Source organism: Chinchilla lanigera, unplaced genomic scaffold (genome assembly GCF_000276665.1).
Source record: "Chinchilla lanigera isolate Chin_1 unplaced genomic scaffold, ChiLan1.0 scaffold00049, whole genome shotgun sequence".
Classification (NCBI taxonomy): domain Eukaryota; kingdom Metazoa; phylum Chordata; class Mammalia; order Rodentia; family Chinchillidae; genus Chinchilla; species Chinchilla lanigera.
Genome location: NW_004955450.1, coordinates 10017487 through 10037802, shown reverse-complemented (window position 1 = coordinate 10037802; position 20316 = coordinate 10017487). Strand labels below are relative to the sequence as shown.

The window sequence follows — 20316 nt, the reverse complement described above, 5'->3', positions numbered from 1 at the left end:
GGCCAAGGAGGCGGACAGGCTCGGAGGCCGCCACACTTTCTCCGAGCCGACTGCAGCACACGGGGCCCACTGCCTCTCGCAGTTGTGTCTCCATCCGCCTGCGGACCGTTACGGCTGGGTTGAAAGCTGGTGTCTGATTAACAATAAATCCAGGCGGAATTAAGGACACCAATGTAGTCTATAAAACTTTCTCAACCACGGTGATGCAAATAAATTATGTATCTCCTGAGATCCTCGTCTCTTCGGCAATGGGGGGCCAGGCTGGTCACTTCTGGCTGTGAAGAGCCTCCAAGCATTATCCCTGTGCGCTTGATGCAGGTGGAAAGGTTGGTGTATAGCATTACCTTATTTAGTGATCATCTTTATTCCTAGTAATCTTTACATACAAAAGTTGAAAAGGCTAATACAGCCACAGTTCTTTTTTTTTGGTCATTATCTCTTTGTAAGTCTGATAAAGCCAAAGATTTTTCTAGTATAACGCACCATCACTTGTTCACTCAACATTTTATTACCATTTCAGAGAGTTAACAATCTAGATGAAGTTTCTGTTCTGGAAGGGTTATCAGACAAATCCACATGTACTAACTTTATAGAGGGTACATCTGCATTTTCTCTAATATAACTTTTTTTTTGAGACAGGGTTTCACTGTAGTTCAGGCTGGCCCCAAACTCACAGAAATCCTCCTGCCTCAGCCTCCCACGTGCTGGGATTATAGGCACATGCCACCATGCCCGGCCTCTACTATGCTTCAAAAAAACCAGAGAATTGTTAAAGAAATGTCTGAAAAAAAAGATTACATTGAACTCCCTCAAAATTTCCTCCAGAGCATGCAGAAACCAGTCAATTCCAGGTTGCATTCATGAGAACCGCCAGCTGCTCAGGGGAATCTGCTAAGCCCTGGCTCCAAGCACCACCTACCCACAGGGCTAGCTGCCGGCTGTCGGGAGCCACGGAAGGTAGAGTGGTGCTCCACACTCCTCCCTTGGGCTCCTGCAATCTGGTTAGCGTTTATACTAAACCCCCCAGGGGGTCTTCCTTTCTCCACTGCAAGCGCATGGCCTTGTTCATGTCTATTAATCCCGCCACAGTTATGAAGAATCAAAGCGAGTCTGTATGAAGGGGGTGGGGGAGAAGGAACATTTAAATCAATTAATTTCAGCAGCATCTTTATTGCAACCAAGAACCTGTAATAAAATGCAACAAAACTAATGTTTCACTTTCCATGATTAAAAGCCATGTAGCTGAAAATGAGAACACCCATAAACTTACTGGACTGAGACATGCAATTCATTTGTACAAGTCAGTGCTTCGAACAGCAGGCACTTATGCTCCAGAATGAAAGACCTCAACTCCAATTTTGCTGAACACAACACAAACGTGTATTGGGGTTGTTTAAAAACAAACATACAAACAAGACTTTTCTCGCTCTCAGAGGGACTTGTGAAGCTATTACCTAGAGCCCAGCACCTCTTACTCACAGGCACTGGGCTGGAAGGCGGACAGGTTCGGCTGGGAGTCAGGGAAGTTTCCTCCTTCCTCTCGCTGCTGGGAAAGGGCACACACATTACCTCTCCTAGTTTAAATACGGCCATGGCCCTTTTTAAAAAATATATAAAATAGCTCTAAGGTGGGCTCCTGCGTTTAAGGCTCTACTCTATATCCCAATTCCCCAATCCCCCATGTTTAGTGTAACGATTTTAATTAACTTCAGAATATACTAATTAGAAGTACTGCTTCATTAATAAGCATGCTTAGCATTTACTTTAGAATGGAAAAATTAACCATTTTATGTGGTTACCTTTAAAATGTTTTACAGGAATATATTAATAAATACTTCTTTTAAATCTGCCCTCTCTATGTATCATTCCGTCAGCATGCTGCAGGACGTCTGGAGAGCCTGGTACCAGCTGCACACTCCCTGGCGGCATGAGCGCAGGTCTGCTCCCTCCTCTCTCCACTATGCAGAGCCCTCCTCTAGCAAAGGAGAACATTAGATCACATAAAGACTTACTCCAGCTTGAAAACATGATTCTTTAGTAATGAGAGATTTTATTGGGATCATTCTACCCCTGAAGAGAGAGCAATGTTATAGAAAAGTGGGATATATCTTTTGTAAGGAATACACGTAATTTAAAAAGTTAGCATCAGTATCTATACTTAGTCTTTTAAAAGGTAATTCATATATTGTGACTTCACCTTCTCCTGGGAGGCTTTGGAAAGGAGCCAGGAATGGCCCAGAGGGAAAAGCTTCCTTCCAAGATGAACTGCAGACAACGGGGTTCCCATGTTAACACCTCCTGCTGCTTTCAGAGTGAGAAGGGGCCAAGCCAATGGCTTTCTTGACTATTGTTTTAGGTTCTTATGAAATCAGTTCAGTGTAAAAGTCACCTATTATTTTCTTACTCAAACTCCATTCTCTAAGGAAGGGTTTCTTAAACTACTCCACAAGACACCTGATTTCGAATTACTGAAGAGCGCATTATAAATGCAATTTCCCAAAGCCTTTGTAAAAGGGAAGGAAAGGCAGGGTGAAGGGAGGGAAAGGGAGTGGGGGGAAAAAAAGAAGAATCAAGATATGTTCAGGCACAAATTCCCTATGATGAATGTGACTACTGTGTATATCAAACGTGGACCAATAAAAATTAAGAAAAAAAAGAAATGCAATTTTCTAGTCTACTCCAAATCAACGGAACCCAGGCTTCTAAGAGTACTAGGTTCCACGCTGCATTTCTTTCAGTAAACATCCCAGATGAGTTTCAGATTGTGAGTTTCACTGCTCTCCAAGGTCAGTAACTGTATTTGTTGATGGTTGTTCGACTACATTTATGAAACCTATAAATCCAGTTTGCTGTTTAACCTAGTGCTTTTTCGGCTACTTTTGTATCTCTTGCCTTTTACACTGTTACCCATAGTCAGGGTACAAGCAATTCTCCTTTGAGTTCCACTGACTGTATCAGCTGCCTATGCTTTCTGCTCTGGTTGTACAAAGCAAATTAGGACACCTTTTTGCAGGTGAATTCAGTCAGGCGTTTCTCCCCTGGAGAAGTAGAACAGTATTTAAGCAACTGGGAATTATAAAAGGAATACCTCTGGTGACAGGAGGAAAGAAGACAAGATGCAAAAGAGAAGCACCTGTGAATTAAAAGGGTATGATACTAACTAAGGTTTGTTTTGATAACCCCTAAGAGATGCTCTACTGAAGAAAACCTTAATGGGTAAGACCCTTCCAATGAGTAACTGTCTAAAAGCTACTTTATAGCATTTCTACTTGGCATATAATTCATGTAAGAATAGATCCCTGGAGGCCAACTAATCCAAACAATGCCACCCTCAGCAGTCACATATCTACTTAAGTCATGAGGGAAAATACTTTCTTGGGGAAGAAAAGTTACCCAAATCAATTTAATTTAACATTGAAAAAATATAAACAAATCTTGGCATGAGAAAATACCATCAACATGAAAATCAATACATATACAGACAACAAAGACAACTGTGGAACCTATTATACAGTATAAATACACAGCCAGCAAACCCAATCCCCCACTTCCCAGGGACAGAGCACCAGGGCACCCTCCCATGTCTGGAGCGCCTCCACCCTGCTTCTGGCTGTGACGCAGTCACTGTCCCGTTACCGACAGACTGTGCTCTCTGTGGGACAAGCGGCCTCTGAGTGGGGAGAAACAAGCCGAGCTGCTGTTCTGAGTGTGGTTTAAAGGTACTGGTAATGAGTTCTGAACACTGAAGCTTGCGATAAAAGGGTCAAACCCAGAGCCACCTTCCCTGCCCCTGGCTCTGAGAGGACCTGAAGGCTCTGCCAGGGCAGATCTCAACTGGTGCTTGAAATCGAGGGACTCCTTTCACAGTCAAGTGCAAGGGCCAAATCAGGGAAATGTCACGGCCATCCGAGATGGCTTTAAACACGGAAAAAGAGCCAGGGTTGCCAGGGATTAGTTTATCGTGAAGAGATTGCTGAAAACCTTTTTACTTCTACTTCACAATACCTAAATTATGTTCAAAAATTTAATAAGGATGAAGTTTAAATATGTGAGGTTTCAAAAATTTATGGGAAAAAAAAACCCTTAAAAATTAGAATTATAACTCTATGGAACTTTATCCCCCTGAATCATGCTGGTCTGCAGCTGGGTTAAAGGAGTTATTTAATTCTGGTCTCCTTAACCAACGTCCTAGGAGTTTAAATTTCACCTCCCCGATGTGTGTCCTGTTTTTGTTGACAATACTTCTGCCTGGTTCTTCAGCAGACCCTTGCCACCTCCTCTCTCTCACTCCTTCCACCTGGTCTCCCCATCCCACCGTGACTCTCTTCCACCTCCCCAAAACACTGCAGCGTTTTAGTAAGGAAATACCAGGTGAAAACTGGCCCTACATTTGCTGAATTTGAGTATATCTATACTTTTTTCTTTTTCTAAAGGGTGAGGGTGAGGGGGATACTTGCCTGCAAATATTTAAGGTCTCTAATCATCTGATTAAATTTTTCTTGCCTGTAATTATCAACATTGTAAGACTAATTAAAATCCATGCTACATATACAGTCACTTGCCTTATGAGAAAGGAAAAAAACACACTCTGTCATATCATCAAAGAAAAGTGAGAAGTATTTATACTAGATACAATTTAAATTGGCTAAAAACTGGTCAGAGCCAAAGTAGGTATCTTTAGGAGGCCATTGAATTACCCTTGAAAAGTCATTCACTGGTTAAGTTGAAGGGTTAACGGCGATTAGTCTCAACATGCTGGATATATCCCGAGCAATGAAGCACAAGCTATTCATTACATGTAAGTGCTATCAGATCTGTAACTAGTCCAGAGATTCTGGAAATGAACCAAACCAATCACTAATATCATATTTGAACAAACTCAGAAATATGCTGTAAAAATACACTAATTAGGTCCATGAGGTTTATAATGCTATTAAAAAGTGAAAATAGGGAGTATGGACATGTGGTGCTAATGTCTTATTTCTCTCAGTTATTCTCATGGTACTGCTGGATCCCTCAGGAATCGGTATCACTCATATGTGTGTGTGTGTGTGTGTGTGTGTGTGTAAGGTGTAAGATTACTATTCATAAGCTGTAGATGCCTACATGGCACCAGATTCACTTTCAGAAGATGTTATGTGGCAGGTACCAAAATGTGATGATTGATTCCGTATTCTCTGTCACCTAAACTTCCTCATTTGGTTACCAGCCAGTGTATACCAGAGTTCTACACAGGACACAGTTATATCACTTTCAGAGCAGCAATATGTGATCCAAGGTTTTCTTGAAGGTAGTGCAAAAGATGCAGTTCATAATGTTCTCCAGATTCAGGAACTCTGATGCTGTGTCTCTCCTGAGGATAGATCTTAACATGAAGTAAAATATGAAAGGAAAAAAGAAAGAATTTAATAGCACACGTCCTTCCAAAGCTTTCTGGAGATTTTTAAATAAGCTTCATAACACAGAGCACAGCCTCTCCAAGGTATTACACACCGCCCTACCTAAAGGCCCCATCCTCTTCCTGCCACTCCTCACATCCCGACCCACGGGGCTTCACGGAGGACCTTTCTGTACACCAACAGTTCACTGTTCAAGTGTGGTCTGCAGACTTTGAAGCGTCTTCAGGAACTCTTTCAAGAGGTATCTCAGGCCATTCAGAACAATACCAAGACATCATTTGCCTTCACTCACCATTATATTCGCTTTATTCACCACACTGCAAGACGACGCAATGGTGAGAGAATGAAGGCAGTGACACCGAAGCGTAAAGAAGCCACGGCCTTCTTCACTACCACACACTGGCAGTAAGAAAGAAAAATGCCAGTTTCACTGAAGGAGCAGTAAAAATCAGGAATCTTAGAAAGTGGTAACTCTGGAGTGGAACTCTGGTGTCGCACTGGGAGACAACACACAAGTGCCACAGCAACGCATCCCCAGGGGCAGCATGCATGTGGCCAAGTGCAAGCTGAACTGCTGGATCCATGGTATTCGGTCCTCTTCCTCAAAGAATGACTGACAACTGTGATTACTCACACTGTGGTATGTGGTGAACATTTTCTCAAAAATGAGCGAAGGAAGCTGGTCACTTCAGAGACCCAATAGTTTCTGTTTGTTAATGATACTATCTGAGCTTCCGAATAAAAATTCAAATTTGGAGCACTTGCATCTACTGCTATTAACCAATAAGCTTTCTCATCCTTACCTTTCTGATGGTATCACTGATGATATCATTGTACAGAACTTAAACAATATTACATAATGAACAGTCAACATTTGAAAAACTGACATGACAGTGTGAACCCGTATTTTTCAGAAGGGTAAAAAAGACCTATTTGATGTAGAAAATTTAATAAATATTTAATGTCTAAACAGTTGATAGATATGGCTTCAGACTTCACAAAAATTAAGCTTTAAGAAAGTATCACTTGTCTAGTTTTGGAGTAATAGCGAAGAATGCCCATGATTATCTGAAAAGACTAAAAAAAAAATTCCTCCCATTTCTTAACTATATATTCTGTGAGGCCAAATCGTTCTTCAAATACTTTAGCAAAAACAACATATCACAAAGGTTGAATGCAGGAGAAGATATTAAGGATTCAAGGGCCTTCTACTAGCCAGTCACATACCTTTTTTGTAGGAGATTTACAAAAGTAAAATAATGTCATTTTCTGTTAATAGTATTCCTTTTTTTTTTTTTTTGTCTTTTTGAGACAGGGTTTCACTATGCACTTCGGGCTGGTGTTGAACTCACAGCGATCCTCCTGCCTCAGCCTCCTGAGTGCTGGGATTACAGGTGTAAGCCACCATGCCTGGCAATAGTACTTGTTCTGTTATACAGTTTTTTCTGTAATTCTGTTAATAGGTAATAATTTCTTATTGTTATTTTAAATCAATATTTAAGTTTTTTTTCCTTTTTGAATCAGAGTCCTACAGTGTAATCCATGGTAGCCTCAAACTCCTAATTCTCCTGCCACCACCTCCCAAGTAGCTGGGATTACAAATGCACGCCAATATGCCTGGCAATCTTTAAAATGTTTCTCAACTTTAGTAGCTTACATGAGCCTTTTGAGATGGGGTCTCGCTATGTTGCCTACATTAGTCTTGTTTTGACTTTTTTTTTTTGATACTGGGAATTGAACTTAGAACCTTGCGCTTGCCAGGAAGGTGCTTGTGCCACTGAGCTACATCCCCAGCCCACCTACATTAGTCTTCAACTTGTGGGTACAAGTGATCCTCCTGCCTTGGCCTCCTTAATTAATAAATGGGACAACAGGTATTTGACAACACACCTGGTGAGAAATACCAATAGACATAATCCACATACAAAAAGCTCTTTGGTATATAAAGGGGTCCTGAGACCAAAAATCTTTTTTTTTTTTGATACTGGGAATCAAACTCAGAACCTTGAGCTTGCCAGGCAGGCACTTGTGCTGCTCAGCTATATCCCCAGCCCTGAGACCAAAAACCTTGAAAATTACTGCTATGGACAAATATCTCAGTTTAACTTAACAGAAATGTCAACTAAAATATAAAAAAGGCAAATGTAATAAAAGTTTTTTTATTTTTCATGAGCACATAATCTTTTTAAATAACAGAAACGAAGAACTGTTCTTTTTTTTTGTACTGGGGATTGAACTCAGGACCTTGCACTTGCCAAGCAGGTGCTGTGCCAGTGAGCTACATCCCCAGCCTGGAAGAACTTTCACTCTCTCTCTCTCTTTCTGAAAGGGAACAATGGAAGATGGTATTCTAGTTTCTGCACCAATGGCAATGTAAAAGAAAATTAAAAACCATGTAATCGAGTTTTACAAATCTTTTTAGAACAATGAAATCAAACAGCATTTCCATCCCTTCCAAGGGGAGAAAGAAAAGCTACGGAGGACAGTGAGCAGACAGCCCACCACCGCCGCCACTTCCCCGCTCACAGTCCCCAGGCAGAGACGCAGGCATGGAGTCCCACAGGCCAGGTCCCAGCCAGGTTTAGCAGGGGCTGAGTTTTTATTCCATTTTTACAGGCTGTGCCTATAATCTTAGTTCTCTTAAACAGGGAAATCTGTCCTAATTCTTTATTTTGCTAGATTTCAAAGTAATCAATCACTAGTCACTACTGCATTTAATCTGAACACACAGATAACTCACCTGTAAATCATATGGCTTCCCCGCCCTCACTAAAAAACTCAGTAATATACTGGTGTGTGCAAAATGGACGTTCTCATCCAAGAACCCATGTAAGAGTAGTAAACGATTTGGTCTGGAGAAAGAGAAATATCAGAGGGTTAAGCAAAATATTACAGTATTAAGGAAAACCATTCTTTTATACTAATCACACTTAATGATATTAACTTTTTATAGTATAATATTAAAATAAGGATTTAACATTTTCAGTACTAAACTTGAAATATATTAACCCCAAACCCCTGCAATGAAAAATGAAAGACTGTGTATTAGATTTCTTATTAAAATATTAGAACATATCAATAATTATACCATGCTTCTAGAAAAAGCACTTGTAAAAACAACAAAAATCAGTATGAATGGTCTTCAATTTAGCTTTGAGAAACTGCCATGCCATTCTAGTATTCTATAAAACATTAATCTAAGTTTTCAGTATTTGAATTTTCGTTACTAATGACTTTTAAAGATACAATTTAAAATTGATAACATTAATTTTTTAGCTCAAACTTACTCAGAGGGGAACTTTTCCGCCTGCATGGCCACAGAGCCTAGGTAATAGCCCTGCTCATTCTGGTCAGGGTGACCCATATAACGTTCCGTGTATCCTGTATCATAGAAGATCCACAGAGTGACTGGGGCTCCGGCAATAGCAACCTGCATAAGACAACATTTAATAGGCAGCTGTTCCAGAAGAGCAGCTAGCAAGGAGAACTTACAACTGCACATTCACAGGTTAAAATTATCCTCAGGGTTAGCGCCACTACTGGGCATACATGGTCTCATGAGACAGAAACTCAGCTAGCTGCCAAGGTCACACATTTGATACTTTGTGAGTCAGTGAGTTTCATGTTCCACAGGCATGCCACATACCAAAGTCTTACCCTGGGCCAAATGAAATACAAGCCATGCATCCCTTTATTAAAAGGGGAGAATGACCTAGAGAATACAAATACTTTAGAAATACTCTAGTGTAAACTCATCCATGCTACTAGAGAGAAAAAGCGTAACTGTCAACTTCTTATAGGGAAAACAGCCATTTTTTTTTTTAAGCTTTTGTTAGTAGTACAGATTTTTTTTTGGCAGTATTGAGGATGGAATCCAAAGCTTTCTCACTGAGCTATATCCTCCCCCTTCTTCCCCTCTTTCTTATTTTGAGACAGGGTCTTCTTAAATTGCTTAGGGTGGGCCCAAACATCTAATCTGCCTGCCTCAGCCTCCCAGAGAACGCTAGAATTATAGGCATATACTACCATGCCCTGTGGCAGTACAGAATTAATTAATTAATTAATTGGTTTTTTTGAGACAGGGTCTCACTGTATAGTTCAGGATGGTCCTGAACTCTCTATATAGCCCAGGCTTGCCTTGAATTCACAGCAATCTCCTGCCTCAGCTTCCTGAGTGCTGGGATTACAGGTGTGCACCACCATATCCAGTGATAGTACAGAATTTAAAACAATGAATGAACTATATATATATATTTTTTTTTTGGTTTTTCTCCGGTACCGGGAACCGAACTCACGACCTTGCGCTTGCCAGGCAGGCGCTTTTGCCGCTGAGCTAAATCTCCAGCCCCTGAACTATATTTAAGTACTAAAAATTTACTTCTTAATCTTAAGGCTCAAAAATTTTATATTTAAATAAATTATGGCACTTTTCAGAGTCCATCTGTAGTTATTACAAAGATTCTCTAAATATATAGGCAAGAACAAAAACTCATCATTTTTATTTTTTTAATCATTTTTATTCTCAAAAATTACTTTTCACTGTAGAATAAAATATTAAAATATGAAAAAAGAAAAACACTGCCCACATTTCCTACTCTCTTAACAACTATTAACATCTTTTAAGTACTTTCTCCAATATATACCAAGAGTTTACAGAACTGTAAGGATTTCATTATTTAATCATTCATTCACTTGACAGTTTTCTCCCCCTTTCAACAATGGGGTGGAACCCAAGAACTTGTATTCAACACAGATTTACTGAGGGCCTGCTATGTGCCAAGTGTTGTGCCTGGCTGCTGAGGACAGAGTGTTGTATATGGCAGAGGTTCCTGCCAGCAGACCTGCAGTCCAAAATAAAGTAATTATAATCCATTATACATATGTATGTGTTTATAATCACAACTCTCCACCACAGTTTCTGGCTGTCTAAAAATGGCCCAGAACCGGTCATCAAGTTGGCAAGTACTTAAAGAAATTACACTAACAATGGAAATACGTATCTCACGTGGCCATTCAACATGCAGACCCTCACATACTGTAATTCGGCCAATTCTGTAAACATTCAGAAGTAAATTTTCTGCATGTCTACCATTATTTACAAAGTTGAGTAAAACAGAAAGTCACATACCCTGAAGATATCGGACCTCTGCATTAATGCCATCAGGGAGAGGTATCCGCCATAGGACCAGCCGTGGATGCCCACTCGATCCAAGTCAATGAAGTCATACCGAGAGGCTAGATACTGGAGCCCTTCCACTTGATCGTCAATTTCTATTTGGCCCTGCCAAGAGAGGAAGAAGACTTTACTGATTCTGAGGCATAAAGGTCTCACTGTAAGAGTGCTTTTAAAGTTGATAAGTGTTTTCACTAAAAATACCTGAAGGGTTTTTTCAGGTTAGAATTCATTAACAACTGAGATTCTGGTACCCTCTAGGAAATTTTTTTAAAAAACTCTATTTAGAGATAGAGGCTTCTACTGTGAGGCTTCCTAGAGTTTAGCCACCACTTAGTCCTAAAGCCCTTTCCTCACTCTTGGGTATTTCCCATTTCCATTTGTTCTGTTGTCTGCTAAGAGGCCAGCGTCTTCCTTGTAACAAGCCTTCCCTGTACCCAAAGGCAAAAAATCAGCCCCCCTCAGAGACTGATTAACTTCACTGCTCCCTAATACTTAGTGCAGTAAAGCAGAGGGAATCACCTGAGGTCCTACATTCCTGCTTCCCACGATACCTCGAGAAGGAACTAAATGTGTTCTCTCTTCAAAGCCCTATTAAGTCTTCATTCCGACCGCTGCCACCTGTCTATATTACTTGGCCTGCCAGTGCATACAATCTCACTTCACTGAGCAAAAAACAAAAATTAAAACAAAAAAACTTACATGAGAATACAACATAAGGTCAAAGAATTGGCTGTGGGAGAAAATCCCCATGTCTTACTCAGCATGTCCAATACACTGGCAAACACAGTAAGTGCTTTACTGTGCAAAAGGAACATCGGATTGTCATCATTTCCCAAAGCAGCAGAAAGGACATGGGGCATCTCTAAAAGGTAGCATTTAAAGCTTCCTGTAGAGAGAAAGAGGCTTGTCACAAGGAAGGCACTAACCAGTTGGTTTCCCTCTTCACAGAGGACAGAACAAATCTCAGTGACTCCTCAGCAGTGTACAGGATGCCAAAAACTGAACAGTGCTGCCTCCTGGCTGAGGTGGTCACAGAGACACGGGAGGGGCTCTCCCTCCGCACCCCAGTGTTACATAAAAGCAAACGTGAGCCAGCCTAGGGCACATCGGATTGTACCTTCCCTCCCACCCCACACGCTAACACACATGTACGCATCCACCCACGCTCACAACACCTAAGTCTGTCTTTGGATTTCACACCAAACAATGAACGAGAAAGTGTAAATGTCTTTAAAAGTGTTTTTATGTTCACACACCATTTTATACTTAAAGGCGCCTTCAAATTTTAGCCCCCGGTGACAGGATCCCCTGTTGTCTATCACCACAACCACATAACCCAGAGAGGCTAGGGTATTCAAGCGGAAATACTTGACTCCTTTAAATCGATTATTCACCAATTGCACCTGAAGAAGAAAAAAAAGTCAGGGAATGTATCACATGGGAGCATACAATCCACAAGATGGGGCACTGCAAAAAGTACAAAGTTTACATTTTTAATATTTGTGTCTTTAAATGTAATTTTAAAAAAGATACTGGGGATCAAACCCAAGAGCACTAGGTCTATTACCAAGCTACATCCCCAGCCTTTTTTTCATTTCAGACAGGATCTCACTAAGCTGTCCAGGCTGGGCTCAAACTTGCTATCCTCCTGCCTCAGCTTTCAGAGCAGCTGGGATTACAGGTGTACACCATTATGCCCAGCATGAATAATGTACTGGCTGTAAAACGTACTCAATGATAGTAAAGTTAATTCAATACCTGATCATCATCCTTGAGATTTCATAGTTTATATATTTTACTTTTTACATTTTGTATAACTTCACGTTTTGATACATTTTCAGATATTAAATAACTGCTCATACTTATAAGAGATGCCACTGAGCCTAAGACTTGCACTATGAAACACTGTAATTACAGTCTCATTTCCTTAAGCCTTTGTGCAAGATAAAGTGGTGCACCCAGGTTCACGAATGCTTTGTTTTTGTTGTTTGTTTGCTTTCCGGTACCAGGAATCAAACTCACGACATTGCGCTTGCCAGGCAGGTGCTGTGCTGCTGAGTTAAATCCGCAGCCCCCTGCTTTGTTTTTTTTTGTGGGGGTGGGTGGGTATTGAACTTAAGACCTCATACTTGCCAGGTGGGCGCTGCACCACTGAGCTAAATTCCCAGCTCCACAAATGCTTTTGTCTGTGAATAATTTGGTTCGCAAACAGAAGCATTTGGCAAAATTTTGTTTTTGTTTATGAACTCCACATCAGGTGATGAATATGACTCTGGCCATCTTTCCCACATGAACACAAACATGGTCTTTTCCAGAGGTGTGGAACCAATTAAGTTCCTGAACCAAGGTACTACTATAATATGATCAAGGGCAAACATTTAAAAAAATTAACCAATTTATCTACCCAGAGTACTATACTTCCTTAGTGAATAGCATTTACTTAACACTCACATGCTAATATTTAATCCAGAAAATGGAAACTCAAGGTGCAAACTTCTGAGAGTACTAAGTAGTATAGTAGTTGTTATCACTAGCTGATAAAAGTATTCTAGTTTGCTTGAGAGATGAGACTTAGAATGAAAGGGGAATTTGCTAGACTACCAAGGCTAGGCTTTCTGAAAATATAAGACTGTTTTTATTGACCAAGACATTTAACTATTCAGTTTTATTTTCCAAACACATTTCTCTACATAGGAAGCAATTTATTTACCCACTGACATGAATATTCCACTTCCCCAATAGTTACAGTTGTGACTATAAAGTAAAAAATTAGCCATCTAAATTTAAATATCAAGCTTTCTGAACGTCATAACTGGATAATTAGAAAAGCTGAGAACAGCAAAAGCACGACACTGCTTGAAATTCTTTTTTTTAAAGACAAGGTCTCACTTTGTAGTGAAGGCTGGCCCTGAATTCACTATGTAGCCCAGGACGGCCTCAAACTTGTGATTCCCTGGCTTCAGGCTCCTGAATGCTGGTATCACAGGTGTGTGCCACCACACCTGGCTGGCTTAAAATTCTTGTCGTGAATAACTGACCAGACCTAGAATCACCCAGAATTATTTATGTATGTGTATTTATATGTATTTATAACCCACCTGAGGACCACCATATATGAAGAGCACGGTGGGGTACTTCTTTCCAGGTTGTAGATCATGAGGCTTGTACAGCATCCCATACAATGTAAATCCAGTAGTACTTTCAAAAGAGAAAATTTCTGGGGGAGTATAGTCAGGAAGAGGACCTGTGAGTGGTAACATACAAAGTCTGTAAATATTCTCAAGGGAGCCCTATAAACCCAGAGCAAGGAAGAAAACATCAAAACCCAGAACTCCACATAAAAGTGACAAACCTTTTTCAGGTGAGATAAGCATGAAATTCAACAGAAAATATAGGCACGGTGGCAAATGGCTGTAAGCCCAGCACTCGGAAGGCTGAGGCAAGAGGATCACACCATGAGTTCAAAGCCAACCTGGGCAATATAGTGACAGTATGTCTCAAAATAAAATATGAAAAGGGCTGAGGATACAGCTCAACCTTCTGAGTTCAATCCCTAGTAGTAAGTAAATAAGCAAGCGGATGCGTGGTGCTATTCACTTCCACACAGAGCAAGTGTTCCGTCTTTTATTACAACAGCCTCTGCAAGTACTTCAGAACTTAAGGAAGACTGTCAGCTGGTTATTCCCTAAAGCTGCTGCTTCCCTGTTCAAAGGCTCTTCCTACCTCAGAATACATTATGTTGACCTTATTTCCCAACGGCCTTCCAGACCTGCTCCTGCTCAGAGTGAGAAGTAACCCATCTCACTCAGCAGCTATGGGGTGGCAGGGCAGGGGTGGGGGGTGCCAAGCAGAAGCTCATGGGAGGGCTGAGAGATGGGAAGACTTTGTCTAGAAAAAGTGCACCTATTTCATGGGTTGAGTGCATTAATTGTCTGTTATTTGGAGTGCTGGGGATTGAACCTAGGGCCTGTACACCCTGAGGCAAGTGCTCTATCACTGAGCTACATCCCCAGCCCTGTACTGATCCTATTTAAGGTCAGGTTCAGGGAATAAGAGTACCTGCTGAATCCAAAATGGTGGCCCAAAATTCCTTTGTTTTGCAAGTTGGGTCATCCTCAGAGTTTGACAGTTTATAAAGAGACACACAGTGTGGATTCTTCTGGTTACTATATTTACTTATAAAAAAGTCACAATGCTAGAAGAAAGAGAAACAATTACGTTTTCCTTTAGCAAAAAGTCAGAAAGGTTATTTGCTGTTACATCTGCACTAATGTTATCAGAGTAAAACAAGGGTTTGCCTATTGACACACACAAGGCCCAAGTTAGGGGTAAGCACTTTAAAGCTCCTAGGGAGGCCTCTGCTGCCGACTTCACAATTTTCACATCAATCAAAAGGAGTCTTACACAGGTGGAGGGTTTCTACATGAGAAGAAGCCCTTTTCAAACAGGGACTTAATACCTGGCTGATGCAGCAGGAGTGGGAATAGCCACGGTCGGTTAGTCTCGTCACCTCTCCAGGGTTTACGTAGCTGACCACATACAGGTGGTGTTCTAATGGGGAGTCTTTGGTGCCTTCAAAATACACCAGTCTTCTGACTTCATCAACCTGAATCTGCCAAAACAACAACAAAATTGACATGCTAGATAAGTGCTTTACCATTCAGCTATATCTCCAGCTGTGTATAATCTTTTAAGTAATCATTCAGATCTCAAAAAAATTGCTAGTAAACTCACAGCAGAACTCACTTAATATTCTTGTCAAGTTATAGCAATAAACAAATGGTTTTTTTTTATTGTTGCTTTAAAAATTTCTCTACCAGCCTACTCAACGTTTGATAAAACTCAAAATTTTTTACATAGCAAAGATAACACAGATACATTTCAAAAGCAAGTGTTTTTAATTTTTTATTTTATTTATTTATTTATTTTTATTTATTTATTTTTTTTGTTTTTTTTCTGGTACCAGGAATCGAACTCACGACCTTGCGCTTGCCAGGCAGGCACTGTGCCGCTGAGCTAAATCCCCAGCCCCTATTTTATTTTTTTTGGTACCGGCAATCAAACTCAGGACCTTGTGCTTGCCAGGCAGGCGCTGTGCCACTGAGCTACATCCCCGGCCCCAAACATCTTTTTTTACAGGAAACATTTTCATCATTTTATATATTTTTCTGGACACATAAATACTTAAATTAACACAGCTGCTATATGTAATAAAAAGTTTGAGAATCTTTACAGTTATATGCTAATCTCTCCAAGATAGGACTAGTTCTGCTCTTCATCAGCCGGGAGTCGGCCTTCCAGAGTTTAAGAAATAACCAGTAAGCTTGTCACTCCCATTTACAATGGTACTTTTTTTTTTCTTCGCATCATTACTTATGTTCACCAGCATTAGAATCTCTGGGGCTTGGTGAACAGACACTTGGGTCCTGTCACCAGAGTTTGTGATTCAGGAGATCTGAGACGGGCCCCAGACTATGCATTTCTACCAGGTTCCAAGGTGCTGCTGAGCTTTTGCTGCTGGCCCAGAAGCACACTTTGAGAAACACCAAGAGTAAGAGGCACATAAACTGAAGTCTCAAAGCTTCCTGCCCAATTATTGCCATTAGAAATCCTTGAGTGTGGACAAGGTCACTTCTAAAAGCAAAAAGGAAATAGGCAAATTAAAGACAAAAAACAAAAGAAGAACACAGGGAAAATAGAAGAGGAAGGGAGAAAAATATATCACATAAATAAGCGCAACATCAGGAAAACTGACACATGTAGTGGCAAATAGTGGAGAGCCGTTTAGGTCGCTTGAAAAAGGGTCAGATCCACACAGATCAGTGAAATTTTCTGTTATTAGAACCTAGAATTTGACAAGACTTTTTTTCTCTGGTGACAGTAGTATTCAAAGTCCCTAAACAGAAATAAATATACAAATATAAAACTTTATATGTGGTCATGTGAGGCTCTCACTGGCATGAGATTTTATAGGTTGCCTATGATACTCTGAAGTTTTTACTAATAAAAACTAATACGGGATGGGGATCTTCACTCTTTCTCTTGAATCACCTTAGGGATTACACTGATTTCTACATAGCCACTGTACAAAATACTCAGCCTGTAAATCTCTATCAATCTGAAAAATTCAAACTGAAGCTTTACTTAATCCTGGTAGAATACATCAATTTAACTGTAAGTCAAGCAGAGAAAGAATGAAGTTTTAGAGAACTAAGAAACTGGTCACCTAATTTAAAACTGGAGCACATGAAAGGTGCCTTGAAAAGTGAAACAAGCCACTGAATTACTATAGAAAGCCACTTGCTTAGGGCAAAACAGAGGGTAGACTTCCCTCTTCTTCTCAATCTAAGCTCTGTCTATGCCCACCCCTATTTGTAGGTGGTGGATAAACGTTTAAATCTGTGAGACAAAATAAACAGGTGAATGAGCCGGGGTATGGTGGCACATGCCTATAATCCCAGCACCTGTAATCCCAGTACTTGGGAGGCTGAGGCAGGAGGATCGTTGCAAGTTCAAGACCAGCCTGAGCTACAAAGTGAGCTCAAGGCCAGCCTGAACTGTATAGTGAGACCCTGCCTCAAAAAGACAAAAAACAAAAAAACAAAAAAAAACCCCCAAACAACCAGGTGAATAAAAGAATCATGTGCTCTGAATAAATGAAATTTGTAATGCAGAAATAACACAAGTAATTTGTAACAGATTTAAACTAACTTTCAAATTATATCCTAATTCCTCACTTTCACTTGAGAATAGTGACCTTTAGTAATCACAGCACTAGGCTTATTTAAACAATGAAATTTAAAATTTAAATTAAGATTCTTCCAACAACTTGAGTTCTTTTAGGGCCTAAATTAATATTTGTAAAACACTGAGGTCATATGAAGTTGCACTGCTGATTTTCAGTACTATATTCACACAGCAGATCCTGACCAAACCTGAGCAGAATAGAAGGACATACATTAGATCCATGCCGACCGAGAACTTCCCATTCACCACTGGTAATCGCGATTTCCTCTTTGATAGGACACTTGAAATCACCTAGAGATAAATACAGTTAGAATTTAGTACTGTATACCAGACTATTAGCAAATGAAACAGTATAGAATAGTGTTCTAAAAAGTGTTTTTGCCAAAAAGCTGCATAAAAAAAAAAACCCACTAAATTATATTTGCAGTAATGAAAATGTTTTGGAACTGAATGTTTTAGACAGCGGAGATGGTTGTGTAACACTGTGAAGTACTATGCGACACTGAATTGCTATCTATCCATCCACCCATCCATCCATCCACCCACCCGCCCACCTGTGGTACTGGGTGTTGAACCCAGGGCCTTATTTTTGAGTCAGGGTCTCACTAAATTCCTAAATTACCTAGGCTGGGCTGACACTCATAATCTTCCTGCCTCAACCTCCTAGAGTGCTGGGATTAAAGACCTCTGCCACCAGGCACAGCTGGGTTGTTTAATTAATTAATTAATTAGTTTATTTATTTATTTTGTTTTGAGACAGGGTCTCACTATGCAGTTCAGGCTCACCTTGAACTCACTTTGTAGCTCAGGCTGGCCTAGATTTCACAGTGATCCTCCTGCCTCAGTCTCCCAAGTTCTGGGATTATGGACATGCGCCACCACGCCTGGCTGACTCGTTTTATTTATTTATTTATTTGTTTTGTTTTGTTTTGTTTTGTTTTAAAATGGTTAATAATAATGGAAACAATAATAATAGAAATTTCACTTTAATTTTAAAAAGTATATAGTTAATTTTAAAAAACTTGTTATTAGTTTTTGCAATACTCTGAAATAATGACAGAATGGCCCACGTAGACAATATGAAAACAGCCAAACAGATGATTGGGAAGCTGCGAACTCAAAAGCACCACAAATTGGTTGGTAAGGGATGTCTTCTACAAATGCAACTAACTACCTTAGTTTGTCTGTTTTGGAGACAGGGTCTCACTATACAGTGCAAGCTAGCCTTGAACTCACTAGGTAGCCCAGGTCTAGAACTCATGGTGATCCTCCTGCCTCAGCCTCCTCCAGAGTGCTGGGATTACCTAATCACTTAAAGAAGAAAAGAGGTGGGAAAACGGAAAAGGGAAATGACACAGACATAAATGAAGGAAAAGGAAGAAAACATGGCCAAAAAACAAAACAAAACCCTAAAGAAAGAACAGGAAAAGCAAAGAAATAAGAGAAGAGGCGGACAATCTGAGGGGCCTAGAGATACAGCAGACCCTGACAGGGAGCACAGGGTTGGTGACCTGAGCATGCTAACTGAGAGAACAGCTTCTCTTACACTCTTTAACTGGTATACCACATTTGAAGTCATCAATTTCATACTATGGTTCCAAAAATGTTGTTTTAGTTAGTGTACCACTTTTCACAGCTCTTTGGTCTTTATCACTAGCCTTTCTGGAATCCCTACATGCATTTAATTTCTGAACTATAAAAGAACTGGTAAGAGCAATTTCATACTCAGGGATAAGCTAAGGCTCTAAAGAAAGAAAACCCTCATCTTGGATACGTAAGCTCCTGTCTGCCTTGAAACAATTATGCTAAAGAAAGGAGCAGAGTCGTAGATAGTATTACCTTTGCTACACTCAAGATATAGTTTATTGCTTCCCAACATAGATGATAATTAAAAGGCCACCTTAAATAAAAAAGCAACCCAATTAAAAATGGGCAAAGGACTAGAACAGACATTTGTCCAAAGAAGACACACAAACTGTCAATAAGTGTATGAAAAGATATTTGACAACATTAATCATTAGGAAATTAAAATCGCCTCATTAACTAGGATGGATCTTATAGGAAGTGCACTGCCTGGCAAGTGCAAGGTCCTGAGTTTGATTCCTTGTACCAAAAAAAAAAAAATTAAAAAAAAAATCCAGAAATAATAAATTGTCAAAGATGTAAAGAAATTAAAACTCTGTGTACCGCTGGTGGGAAAATAAAATAGTGTGGCTACTACCAACAGTATTACCTACCAATGGGGCAACCACCGTGGCAAACACCACGGCAGCTCCTCAAAAAGTCAAACAGAATTACCGTTTAATCCAGAAATTCCACTTCTGAATATATAATCTCCTAAAGAACCGAAAGCCAGGACAGGAACAAAAAACTGTATACTCACTTCCACAGAAGCATTATTCACAATAGTCCAAAGATGGAAGCAACCCAGGTGTCTATTGATAGACACTGGATTAATAAAATAGGTCATATACATACATGAAATAGTATCCACCTTTAAAGGGAAGAAAATTCTGACACATGTCACTGGATGAAACTCAAGGACATAATACTACATGAAATAAGCCAGTCACAAAAAGAAAAATACTGTACAACTCTTCTTAAATGAGATACCCAGGGATTTAAAATGAGATACCCAGGGATTTAAAATTCACAGACAGAAAGTGGTCACTAAGGGCTGGGGGAGTGGGGAGTTATTTTTAATAAGAAGTTTCAGTTTTAGAAAACAAAAAAATTCTGGAAATGGACAGTGACATTATATGACACAAACAGCCTACTAAATTATACCCTTAATATGGCTAAAATGGTAGATATTATATTCATTTTACCAAAATTTTTAAAAGTCATGTTAAATCTGAAGTTATACACAGCAGTTAAGCATTTAACATTACCTATTATAAAGTGTTTACTATTCTAAAACTATATTATGAAAGCCAAAGATTGTAGCTTGGTTTTAGAAAAACTCGGGAAAACCAACTGATGTGCCATTTGACT

At 39.9% G+C, this 20316-nt stretch overlaps 1 protein-coding gene across 1 annotated transcript in view; it reads right to left on the bottom strand.

Annotated features, from left to right (window-relative positions):
- Positions 1-1150: 1150 nt before the first annotated feature.
- The window catches only part of Dpp8 (dipeptidyl-peptidase 8), a gene marked incomplete at its 5' end in the record, with an annotated part of 60201 nt that continues 41035 nt past the window's right edge, over positions 1151-20316 (bottom strand). The window contains 9 exon segments of the mRNA XM_005393720.2: positions 1151-5365; positions 8140-8251; positions 8687-8829; positions 10528-10680; positions 11832-11978; positions 13674-13819; positions 14635-14770; positions 15035-15187; positions 17534-17613. Coding sequence (XP_005393777.1) covers positions 5243-5365; positions 8140-8251; positions 8687-8829; positions 10528-10680; positions 11832-11978; positions 13674-13819; positions 14635-14770; positions 15035-15187; positions 17534-17613 — 1193 coding nt within the window. The 3' untranslated portion in view covers positions 1151-5242.